Here is a 12655-nt window from a genome sequence, read left to right as displayed (position 1 = left end):
CAAAAAAGTTTAGGTGGTCTTTGAGGTACCAGAAATACTGCTCTATAGTAAAACCAAGTAGAGATTCAGGAATTGTGCAGCAGGTTAAGCCACCACCTGCCACACCCACATTCCATATTGGAATGCCTGGTTCAAGTCCCAGCTACTCCAGCTTCTCCTGATGTCCGTGGGAGGCAGCAGCTGAAGACTCAAGTGTGTTGAGTTCCTGCCACCCATGTAGGATACCTGGATGGAGCTCCTGGCTTTGTCCTGGCCTTAGCCCCACTGTTGCCAGCATTTGAGAGTGAACCAGTAGATGGAAGAGCTCGTTCTGTCTCACCCTTTGTCACGTCTTTTTAAATAAATAGATTTTACAACAGTGTATTGTTTGTGAAGATAAAGTTTGAAGTGTTAAGTAAGAGCCGGGTCATGCAGATCAACCTCACAGCCATATATCCCATGTTAAGAACAGATGGAAAGTGTGCATAGTGTTTCTGTGAGTAACATGTAACCTATGGAAAGGTCCAGCTTGCTTCCTTTCTGAGAGAAACTTCCAAATGAAAAAGTTGCTCTGTCCTCCCCGAGGTAGACCGTGATGCCTGCTGACTGAATTGTACCTTAATATGTGAAGGTAGGGCTCCAAAGAGTGGCCTGCCGTGCTCTCTCCTCCTTGATCTGCACCTGGAGGAACGGATTCTGCATTTGAAGGTGAGAACTGGCTTGAGAACGGTAACGGGTAGGTACCGGTCAGCGTGTATTTGGTAGGTTTAGAAGGCCAAAGGCTCAGGAAAGATACCTGAGTCATTAACGAGAAGCCAACTATTGACTCAGCACCGATCTTGCTCCTGAATGGTAAGTGAACAAGTTTCCTGTGTTATGGAGAATAGAGTCTACCAGCAAAGACAGACGTGAAACCCTTGGAAAGACTAGTCATGTAAAAGTGCTACCAAGAACAATCTGACTTAGGAACCTAAGAAAGCACCGCAGAAGCTTCCTTAAGGAAGTGCTGTTTAAAATGAAACATGAAGAATCACTAGAAGTTACACAGGCAGAGAGAGGGTAATCCAATTAGGGGCAAAGGCTCTGTGGTGAGGTGTAGCACATGGAGTATTAGTGATAGTAACGAGAACGCCGAAGCTGGAGCTGGGAGAATAATAGAGGGAAGGGAGAGAAGTTTAATGGGTAAGCAGGGACAAGGAATTTAGGGCCCTACAGCCCTGTTTTAGATTTTGCTTGGAAGGCAATAAAGAACCAATTGAATGGGCTGGCCCTGGCATAGCAGGATAAGCTGCTGCCTGCAGTGCCAGCATCCCATCTGGGCACAGGTTCTTGTCCTGGCTACTCCACTTCCAATCCAGCTCCTTGCTAATGGCCTAGGAAAAGCGGTGCAAGATGCCCAAGTACCTGAGGCCCTGCTACCCGTGTGGGAGACCTGGGAGATCCTGGCTTCTGGCTTTGGCTTGGCCCAGCCCCAGTCATTGGTAGCCAGCTGGGGAGTGAACCAGCATTGGAAGATCCCTCTCTCTGTAATTCTTTCAAATGAATAAATATTTTAAAAAAGATTGAAGGCTTAAAAGTACCTTTTACATAAGTCAGTAAGTCCTACCAGGCTGATGGAGAAGACTGTTGAATGCAAGTGACAGTGATGGATGGATGGGTAACTATCAAAGGTGGTGAGTTGACTGCTGTGAGTTATAAGTTCATCATTCGAGGTGTCCAGGTAGGAGGGCTGGTGTCAAATGAGTGGATTGCATTTATACTAGATTGTCTTAGAAGGACCTTATACTCAAGGTTTATCATACTTTATATTTGGTCATCAGTGTTACAAATAATAGTTGATCATAAGTGTACGTGTGACATCTTTGTGCAAATTAATCTTTTTTTTAAAAAAGATGTATGTATTTATTTGAAAGGCATGGTTAGAAGGAGGCAGAGAGAGAGGTCTCCCATCCACTGGTTCACTCCCCAGAGAGCCACAACGACTGGAGCTGCACTGATCCGGAGCCAGGAGCTTCTAACAGGTCTCCCATGCAGGTGCAGGGGCCCAAGGACTTGGGCCATCCTCCACTGCACTCCCGGGCCATAGCAGAGAGCTGGATTGGAACTGGAGCAACCGGGACTCAAACCGGTGCCCGTATGGGATACTGGCACTGCTTTACCCACTATGCCACAGTGCCAGCCCTGCAAATTAATCTTATACAAACAAGTACACAAATATAATAGAGACTTGATGATTTGCTTCTAAAAGTATTTGCTTTCACTTAATATGTGAAGGCTGATGATGTGCCAAGCACTAGGGGTACAATAGTCAATAAACTGGCCATGGTTCCTGCCCTAACAACAGTCAGGGAAAGCATACAAGCCAGAAATTGCAGATATTGTATTATGTGCTTTGAGAGTACTAAGTGCCAAGTAGTCCCTCAACTTAGCAATGTAGTGTTGGCAGTCTTGGGAAATCATTCAATTGTCACAACTCTTACCTTCCTCCAAAAATTTTCTGGCTACTGTTCTTCAGTGGTTTCTGAGCTGTGTTTACCTTGTAGTCAAACTTAGCTAAGTCTTGGCTAAGTAAATTTTTTTTTTTTTTTTTGACAGGCAGAGTGGACAGTGAGAGAGAGACAGAGAGAAAGGTCTTCCTTTTTCCATTGGTTCACCCTTCAATGGCCACCGCGGCCAGCGGGCTGTGGCCGGCGCACCACGCTGATCCGATGGCAGGAGCCAGGTACTTCTGGTCTCCCATGGGGTGCAGGGCCCAAGCACTTGGGCCATCCTCCACTGCACTCCCTGGCCACAGCAGAGAGCTCGCCTGGAAGAGGGGCAACCAGGACAGAATCTGGCGCCCTGACCGGGGCTAGAACCCAGTGTGCCGGCGCCGCAAGGCAGGGGATTAGCCTAGTAAGCCACGGCGCCAGCCTGGCTAAGTAATTTTTATTCGTTGCTAGAAAGAATTCTAGCTGAGTCAGCGACTGGTCATTTTGCTCTATTTCCAACAGCATTCCAGACCCCTTTACCCCAACTACTCCCTTTCTTGCATGTACGAAGAAGCTGTTCCTTCCCCAGGCTTCTCTATTCTGATCTTTCAGTCAAACAAAATGAACAGATTGGAGCATGTGGTGTCTTCATCTCTCAGAGAATCAGGCAATTTTTTTAAATTGTCCTAACTGACCCTTTCCCTCCTTATTGTCCCCTCCTCTTAGTAAAATTCCTGGATTCTAGCTGTTTGTAGTCTCAATCTGGATTATGTATGACCTATTGTACGAGCTATCTTTTTCTCATGAAAGCTTTTTGGGACTAGATCATACTTAGCTCCTTGCTGGTAAGTTCTGGTCAGTAATTTGATAGCCTTGTCATAGAGGTTACAAGTGTAGCATGCTCCTGTTTACAAAGTTCTTAGATCATAGCATAATGCAAGGCTTGTGAAGGAAGTGGAATCCCCATCTACAAGTTGATAAACAAAATGAGGCTCAAATATATTAATAGCCTCCCCAAAGATCACAATTTCTCAACAGTAGCATGCAAAGAAGGGAATGCTACAAGACAATCTGGTAGTATCCCTACTTCCACATTTACCAAGTAAATCACTCTTCTTGAAAACCCTTTTAAAATGCTGTCCACAAATTTCCAGGCTACCTCAGTGCACCTCAGGTTTTTCATTTGCTATGTGAAAATAACCACTGTGCATTTCATGGAATTGTTGGACATGTTGTACATCTAGTTATCCAAGAGGTCAGCCATTAGCCACATGTGACTTTCATTAAAATTAAAATTCAGCCTCTCTGCTAAACTAGCCACATTTCAAGTGACTAGTGGCTGCCATATTGGACAAAACAGATAGCAGAGAACAGCCATCATTGCAGAAAGCTCTATTGGACAGTGCTGTGCCACAGCTGGAACTAGCCAGAGATCAGAGAGACTACTGAGTGGAAAAACCGAGGTCTGCAGCTGGTTGGCTTCTGAGTGAGGAGGTTCACTGGGTGACGGGAAGCAAGCTGACCTTTGAAATGGTGACATCACAAAGCACAGCTCACAATGGCTCCACCTGAGCTCCCAGGCTGCTCTCCCTAACTCATAACTGGATTCCTGAAGCCTCTACACATGTCATTCCTGGAGCTGCTGTTTCATTAAAATGCCACCATCTTCACCTTCATTTACCTGGGACAACCTCTTAGATTCTCTCTCTCTCAGCACAATATGGAATTCGCTACAAGCAATTTTTCTTGGAGAGACTAGTACACCTCAGACAGACAGTTTGGGGATACTAGATAATCTTGCTCCGGCTGTGCAAGTCATCCTGGGGATTTGCTTTTTGGCTTTGTTGGCAATAGGATTATATTCCTTATGGAAACGAAGTGTTCGGTCAATTCAGGTTATCCTCTTTTATTCTGGAGATATTTAGATATCTATATATTGAAATTGTATTTGTTGTCTCCCATTTTTCTGCCACCGGTGTTAACATCATGCAGGATGAGCGAGGGCAAACCCTTGTCTCTTAAGTTGGTTGAAACCAGGTATCCTTGAAAACCTCTGCTAATTAGGTTTTCTGATTAAGAATACTCTTTCTCACAATGGCCTTTTGCTTATCTGCTATAATAATATGGGTCAAACAAGTCCATAATTTGAGAAGGGAGCTTTGCCCATAAATTTATTTGATCACTTACTCATCTTTTGAGTACCTACTGTGTTTGTACAATAGACATTATGGTTTAACTGGAGTCCTGGCTATGGCCATCCTCTTTGGGGCCATTGGTCTATAACTGATAAGGAGGCTTGTAGTTATTAAAGCATCACGATGTTTTCATTACTGTATATTAACGAGATAGACCTTGTTAAATCAGGAATTGAACTGGCTTGGATTATGAGAAATATTTAGGATTTTACATACTTTTGTTTAATCACCAGTAATAATAGCTTATCTGTAATGTAATCAAGATCATTTTCACATGACAAATGAGAAAAATGAGGTGTGTAGAGGTTCGGTGAGAACATCAAAGAGGATTTCAAGATGATTTTCTTAAAGACAAATGCAGAGAGAAGTTATTATTGGATCATTTTGTAGCATTCACTTATTTTAATGTGCTTCTATTGTTTAGGAATCATGGTCACATGTAATCTCTGAGCCTATTAAAGCCAGTCTAGTAGAGCAGGGATGACAGTTTCCATTTTATGGGGTTGTCACCTGCCCAAGTTCATGTAGTTTCTGAGAGCTGGAGAAATGGAGATCTGAACCCAATTTTTAGGATTCCCAATTCAGTTCTCCAGAATCTCATTTAACATAATCCAACTGATTTAAATCCTCTACAGGAAACATATTTACCTATATGTACACAACTTTCAATTAGCTAATAGAACGTAAGGCGATGCGCCCACCGCAGCAGCCATTGGAGGGTGAACCAATGGCAAAAGGAAGACCTTTCTCTCTCTCTCTCTTACTGTCTACTCTGCCTGTCAAAAAAAAAAAAAATTTAATAAGCAGTACTACAATAGGGGAAAAGATTATTTTTTTCTTATCCTGGTAGTAACCTGTCCTAGTGTATTTAAAAAATATTTTTTAATGACCTGTAAATCTAGTTTTTCAAACTGTTAGGTCTTAGAAGTGTATTTGAAAGGAGAATTCCTGGATTCCAGTTCTGGCTGATCTTAATGTCAGGTTTCAAACTGGAAGTATATAAATGGTTATCTAGTTTCTTTCCTGCAAAAATAGGTCATATATAGGTAAAGTAACTTTTAGCACAGGGCTCAGCATTTGGCAAACTTGCAGCAAAAAAGCATGGATTATTATCTTTAATGCAAATAATAAACATTTATTTAGCAATTACCTTGTTAAAGGGAAGGCTTGGCATAGGAAATGAGGGGTATTGTTGCCTTTGCAGTTCTGTTCTCTGCTTTGTCTTACCTCTGTAGTAAACTGCGGCGTTTCACATGGATAAACAAGTAATGCTCAATTTCTGTTGTTTTGTTTTAGAAAATACTGTTGTTTGTCATCACGCTCTACCAGCTTTACAAGAAGGGCTCAGATTTTTTTCAGACTTTGTTAGCCAACCCAGAAGGGAGTGGTCAACTTAAAGAAAATAGTAATTTCTTCCTATCCTTGGGTCTTCAAGAGAAAATTTTGAAGAAACTCCAGATGGTGGAAAACAAAGTGAAGGACCTGGAAGGGATGATCATTGCCCAGAAGCCTGCCACGAAGAGGGAGTGCTCCTCCGAGCCCTACTGCAGCTGCTCGGACTGCCAGAGTCCTCTGTTCACGTCGGGGTTTACGTCTACGTCTGAAATGTGACGGACTCCAAACTTCCAGAGAAGCACCGGCTCCCTTCTGTGTGTGGTGGCATACCAATAAAGTTAGAGAGCTATATTGAAATTGCCCTGCACGGACTGGCTCTCCATGCAGTAGGGCCCAGCTTCTACATGTGTGTGCGTAGTGGGGTGAACCAGGGGGGCTGGTGGGAGTTAGAAATGTTTCTTGGATTGTGATGCTCACTCAGCAGGCTGGAGACCATCAGCATATAGGAAAGGAGAGCTAGCCTGGAATCAATGGATGTGAGCGAAAGGAAGGGAGATGGTCAGGCACAAGGCCTTTGAGGTCCATGCTGCAGAAGCTGGACTGGATGCAATAAAAAGCAGAAAAGTGCTATTTGAGGGCCATGCCTGTAGCCAATCCTTGGCATAAGGCGAACATGCAGCCCAGGAGTCTCCTGCACTAACTACTCAAAGGTGGTCAAGAATGGGAGTGGACATAAAAGAGACTGGCATAAATTATTTAATTTTATCCAACTTTTTACTGATACCTGCTCTGTGCTAAGCATTGTGATAACCCCTGGGAATCTGTCCCGAGTACTTAGAACAGGGAAATTGTAATACAGTGGAGTCATATCATCTCACACTAGGTGAATTCTCCTTGTGTGAATCCTCTCATGGCAGGGAGAAAAGAAGGGAGGCGCTCCACTCGGTGTGTACCTTCACCCTGGTGAGAGAGGAAGGCAGGATGAGCAAGGTGGCCTATGGGAGATGACAGTATATGGCTTTCTTCAACAGGTTTCAGATTCCACAAGGCGTTTTTCCAGAGTTGGAGAGAAAGGGAGACGTGGTAGTGTGTGCATTTTTGCCACAGTAAATGTGGTCATGGTCACTTGAAATAAAGTAGAAACGGAAAATTGTTAGCATGTTGAAGATCCGCTGGCTATGCTGTTCAACAAGGGACAATATAGGGAGCACCCTCATGGTATCTTCCAAAGGTGATTTTGACCACTTGGAATCTCTGTGTAATGCCCCGGCTACCAAATGCAACCCCTTTGTAAGATGAGACTTCACTGTACAGCGTAAAATGTGCAAAAACAGATGGATGAATAGAAGGTAGGGCCAGGAAAGACTGCAGAGGAAGCGACATTGAGTTGGCCCATAAGGAAACGGAAGGTATTCCTCCTGGTGGGATCATCGGGGGTGTACAGGATAGCTTGCCCAGGGAACAAGCAGAGTTTCAGGGTGGCGGATGCACAGGCTCTTTGCAGAGCTTCAGGGATGGATATTGGCTCCAGGGTAAGGCACATTAACCTCCTCTTCCAATCAGCTCTTGATGCATCCACTCGTCAGCTAAAACAGAGTATTACAAAAACCAGTGACAGGCCGGCGCCGCAGCTCACTAGGCTAATCCTCCACCTAGCGGCACCGGCACACTGGGTTCTAGTCCCGGTCGGGGCACCGGATTCTGTCCCGGTTGCCCCTCTTCCAGGCCAGCTCTCTGCTGTGGCCCAGGAAGGCAGTGGAGGATGGCCCAAGTGCTTGGGCCCTGCACCCCATGGGAGACCAGGATAAGCACCTGGCTCCTGGCTTCGGATCAGCGCGGTGCGCCGGCCATTGGAGGGTGAACCAATGGCAAAAGGAAGACCTTTCTCTCTCTCTCACTATCCACTCTGCCTGTCAAAAAAAACAAAAACAAACAAACAAACAAAAAAACCAGTGACAGTCATACATGAATTTTATTGAAAATGGGAGACAAATGACAGGCAAGGCAACCGATCGGGACCGACACTCCTTACCAGAGTGCGGCCCCCAACAGTGAGTTACACAGCTTTTTATAGTATTCTGTCCACTAGGGCTCACAATTTCGAACCGAACCCCTGGTATGCAATGAACAATAAAGAGGAAAGCCAGAATATGGTTGTAGGATAATTTAACAATAACAAACCCAATAACAGATCCAAGATACAGTTGTAAGATAACAGTGAAGTACACATTTCTGTCAACCTAGTTCCTGGGAGTTTGCACCCACATAGTGTCACAAGATACACCCTTAGCTCTTAGCCAGCAAAGCTAATATGTACAGAAGCAAAACATCTGCAATCAGCTTTTAGCCACACTCCATTTTGATTCTGATTCTATACCCTTATCCATCATGATGTGAACAGAATAGATGGGGGTTAACAACATACATTATCTGACAGTTTAGGTGAGAAGTTTGTTATTGTGCCATGCCAGTCTTTTGAAGTCAATGTCTCAGTTTTTGTGCTGTCTAAATTTTATTGCAGTCATCTTGTCTTGGTTACCCTTTGGGATATTACAAAGGAAAGTGTTAGAATGTGGCCTTGGGCTGGTGCTGTGGCCTAGTAGGTAAGGCCAACTCCTGCGACACCAGCGTCTCTTGTGGGCTCTGATTTGAGTCCTAGCTGCTCTGTTTCAGATCCAGATCCATGCTGATGTGCCTAAGGCAGTGCAAAGATGGCCCAAGTGCTTGGGCTGCTGCACACATGTGGCTGACCCCAGGAAGGCTCCTGACTCCTGGCTTTGGGCCTGGCCCAGCCCTGGGCATTGTGGCCATTTGGGGAGTGAACTGGTGGGTGGAGGCTCTCTCTTTCTCTGTTTAACTCTGACTTTCAAATAAATAAATTTTTAAAAAGAGAGAGAAACAGGGGCTGGCGCTGTGGTGTAGTGGGTTAACACCCTGGCCTTAAGTGTCAGCATATATATGGGTGCTGATTCTATTCCTTGATGCTCCTCTTCTGATCCAACTCTCAGCTACGGCCAGGGAAAGCGGTAGAAGATAGCCCGAATCCTTGGGCCCCTGCACCCACATGGGAGACTTGGAAGAAGCTCCTAGCTTCAGATCAGCACAGCTCCAGGCCATTGCGGCCACCTGGGAAGTAAAACGGCCACCTGGGGAAGTGAACCAGCAGATGGAAGACCTCTGTCTCTACCTCTCTCTGTAACTCTGTCTTTCAAAATAAATAAAAATAAAGCTTTAAAAAAAAAAAAAAAGAAAGAAAGAAGAAGGCCTTGAGTAGATTGGAGTCAGATAATGAATGAAGACCCTTAAAGACCAAACCATATAGTTTAGGCTTTATGCTGTCAGAAAAGGACCATTACAGATTGTTTTTTAAAGATCTATTTATTTATTTGAAAGGCAGAGATACAGAGAGGCAGAGGCAGAGACGGAGATCTTTAATCCACTGGTTCACTCACCAAATGGCCGCATCAGCTGGAGCTGAGCCGATCTGAAGCCAAGAGCCAGAAGTTTCCTCTGGGTCTCCCTTGCGGGTGCAGGAGCCCAAGCACTTGGGCCATCTTCCACTGCTTTCCCAGGCCACAGCAGAGAGCTGGATCAATCAGAAGTGGAGCAGCCAGGTTTCAAAATAGTGTCCATATGGGATGCTGGCACTGAAGGCAGTGGCTTTACCCACTATGCCACCGTACTGGCCCCCATTACATTTCTTTTAACATGGAGGTCATGTGGATTTAGTAGCCTGTGAAGGGTAAGGTAAAATTAGCTAGTTAACAAAAGAGGAAGCAGGCTGGCCACTCCCATTAGGGTGTGCAATGTGGTAGAAACTGATGGGGTCCCTTCTTCCTGCCTCTCTGCTGAGAAGGAAAGTGTGATTCACAGCATAGTCATAAGAAATGGATGCCAAGTATTCAGTCCTACCTGGGGCTGGGGCAGTATTCTTTTCTGGAGATGTTTCTGGCACTTGGAACCAGGGTCTTAGTTAAGGGACCTCGAATGCTCCATAAGTAGAGAATCAACACAAGACATGGGAAGGGCTGAGAGGTATTTCTAGCCTTCAGATTAAATGGGGGATATTTGCCACTCCTACACTCCTACAGCAGCGTCTGCCAGTCTAGATCCTCCAAATTCAGCCTTTCTCCCTTGGCAAATCCTGCCAACACCGTGGTTTTTTTTTTTTTTTTTTAAGATTTATTCATTTATTCATTTGAAAGAGTTATGGGGGGGGGGGGAGCAGATCTTCATCTGCTGGTTCACCCCCAAGTGGCTGCAACAGTCAGAGCTGGGCCAGACTGAAGCTAGGAGCCAGGAGCTTCTTCCAGATCTCCCATGTGGGTGTGTTACAGGTAAAACAGCGGTGGAGAAAATATTATTACCGTGGTTCTTTGTCTCACATGGAAGAAGAATTTCCAAGTGGACAAGCAGAGATTTAAAAGCAAGATTTATTAGAATCACAGACCTCCAGCCAGAGTGGCATGGAACGAGACTCCAGGATAGACAAAACCCAAAGGGGCTGGTGGTACTGGGGTTTTTAAGCACAATTTGGGGGAAGAAATAAACTGTACATTCAGTTACAAGGCAGGGACAAAACCTATCAAAAGACCTGATTTGCAATATTTTATTCTGTATGGCTTGCTCCGGATAAAAAAGAGCCATCAGAAGGGTAGGATACCTAATTTGCTTTCCAGTAAACTGGGAGCTCAGAAGGAATCCACCACTCCCTTGCTATTCTCATGATAAGATTGGAAGCTTTGGGGGAGTGGGCAGGCAAGCACTTTTGACCTTGCCAAAGACAGCCTCCAGAGAAAGCAAGCACTTTGTAACCTAAACCTCCACCAAGACCACCCTGACTGCCCACTAGCTGGTCTGACTCCTCACTGTGCAGGGGTCCAAGGATTTGTGTCATCTTCCACTGCTTTCCCAGGTGTATTGGCAGGGAGCTGGATCAGAAGTGAAGCAGCTTGGGACTCAAGCCAGCACTCATATGGGATGCCAGTACTGCTGATGCCAGATTAACCCACTGCACCACAGCACCTGCCCCCAACAACCTGTTCTGAGGCTATTTTTAGACTCCACAGACTGGCCCCTCTGTTAGCACTTTCTTTCAGCAAAAGATGATGGCTCTTTTTTTTTTTTATTAAGATTTTATTTATTTATTTGAGAGGTAGAGTTACAGATCCTCCATCCTGTGGTTCACTCCCCAAATGGCCAGAGCTGCGTTGGTCTGAAGCCAGGAGCCAGGAGCTTCTTCAGGGTCTCCCACGGCCATGCAGGGGCCCTTTCCCAGGCAATAACAAAGAGCTGGATTGGAAGACGAATAGCCGGGACTAGAACCGGCACCTACATGGGATGCCAGTGCTATAGGCGGAGGATTAACCTACTGGGCCATAGTGCCTGCCCAGGCTCTTTGTTTTACCATGAGCAAGCCAGACAGGAAAAAGGATTGCAAATCAGATCTTTTGATGGGTTTTGTCCCTGCCTTGTAACTGAATGTCAATCAAAATTGTGCTTAAAATCTCGATTGCCAAGGGGCACTTTGGGTTTTGCCACTCTGGCTGGAGGTCTTTGACTCTAAAAAGTCCTGCTTTTCAATCTCTCTGCTTGTGCTCTTGGAGATTCTTCCATGTGAGACAAGAACTGAGGTTAATTCTGTCTTCTCTGCCACGGTTACGGGTAGTGCCCTAGTGCCCGTAACACTATCACCCTAGTCCAAGCCATTGCCTCTCACCTGCGTTCTTGGAGGCCTCCTAACTGGGCTCTCTGATTTCAATGTGTCTTTCTTTACATTTACTCACCACAGTAACCAGAGGAATTGTCACTTGCTCAGCACCCTCCATCAGCTTATTCTTTCATTTTTTTAAAAGATTAATTTATTTGAAATGCAAAGAGAATTTCTTCCATTTGTAGGTTTATTCCCTGGATGGACATAATATCCAATGCTGGGCCAGGCTGATGAGAGGTCAGGAACTCCATCCTGGTCTCCTGCATAGGTGTTAAGTGGTCAAAGTACCTTGGCCATCATCCGCTGCTTTCCCAGGTGCATTGGCAAGAAGCTGGATGAGAAGCAGGGCAGCTGGGACCTGAGCTGGCACTCCACTATGGGGTGCTGGAGTGACAAGCAGAGGCTGAACACACTGCATCACGGGGCTGACACTGGCATAGTGGGTAAAGCCGCCACCTGTAGTGCTGGGATCCCATATAGGTGCCTGTTCAAGTCCTAGCTGCTTCACTTCCAATCCAGCTCTCTGCTATGACCTGGGAAAGCAGTGGAGGATGGCCCAAATTCTTGGGCCCCTGTACCCATGTGGGAGACCTGGAGGAGGCTCCTGGCTCCTGGCTTCAGATTGGTGCAGCTCAGGCCTTTGTAGCCACCTGGGGAGTGAACCAGCAGATGGAAGACTTCTCTCTCTTTACCTCTCTGTAACTCTGCCTTTCAAGATTAAGCTGAAAAGATTACCTCGGTTCTTTGTCTCACATGGAAGAATTTCCAAGTGGACAAATCAGAGAGAAAGCAAGATGTATTTAAAAGCAAGATTTAGGGGCTGTAGCGTGGAGGGTGGGGCTACTGCCTGCAGTGCCAGCATCCCATATGGCACCTCTGCCTCTCTGTGACTCTGCCTTTTTTTTTTTTCCTCGACAGGCAGAGTGGACAGTGAGAGAGAGAGAGAGAGAAAGGTCTTCCTT

General features: G+C 45.5%; 1 protein-coding gene across 1 annotated transcript; it reads left to right on the top strand.

The window, feature by feature from the left end:
- The first annotated feature begins 3708 nt into the window (after positions 1–3708).
- TMCO2 (transmembrane and coiled-coil domains 2) lies at positions 3709–6337 on the top strand. The gene is made up of 2 exons (XM_002715726.6): positions 3709–4345; positions 5942–6337. Exons 1-2 carry the CDS (start codon positions 4106–4108, stop codon positions 6254–6256), a joined length of 555 nt encoding a protein of 184 aa, XP_002715772.3. The 5' UTR covers positions 3709–4105; the 3' UTR covers positions 6257–6337.
- The last annotated feature ends 6318 nt before the right edge of the window (positions 6338–12655 follow it).

Source organism: Oryctolagus cuniculus, chromosome 7 (assembly GCF_051225735.1).
Source record: "Oryctolagus cuniculus isolate XC-2025 breed Fujian yellow rabbit chromosome 7, ASM5122573v1, whole genome shotgun sequence".
NCBI lineage: Eukaryota > Metazoa > Chordata > Mammalia > Lagomorpha > Leporidae > Oryctolagus > Oryctolagus cuniculus.
This window is presented reverse-complemented; position numbering and strand designations above follow the sequence as displayed.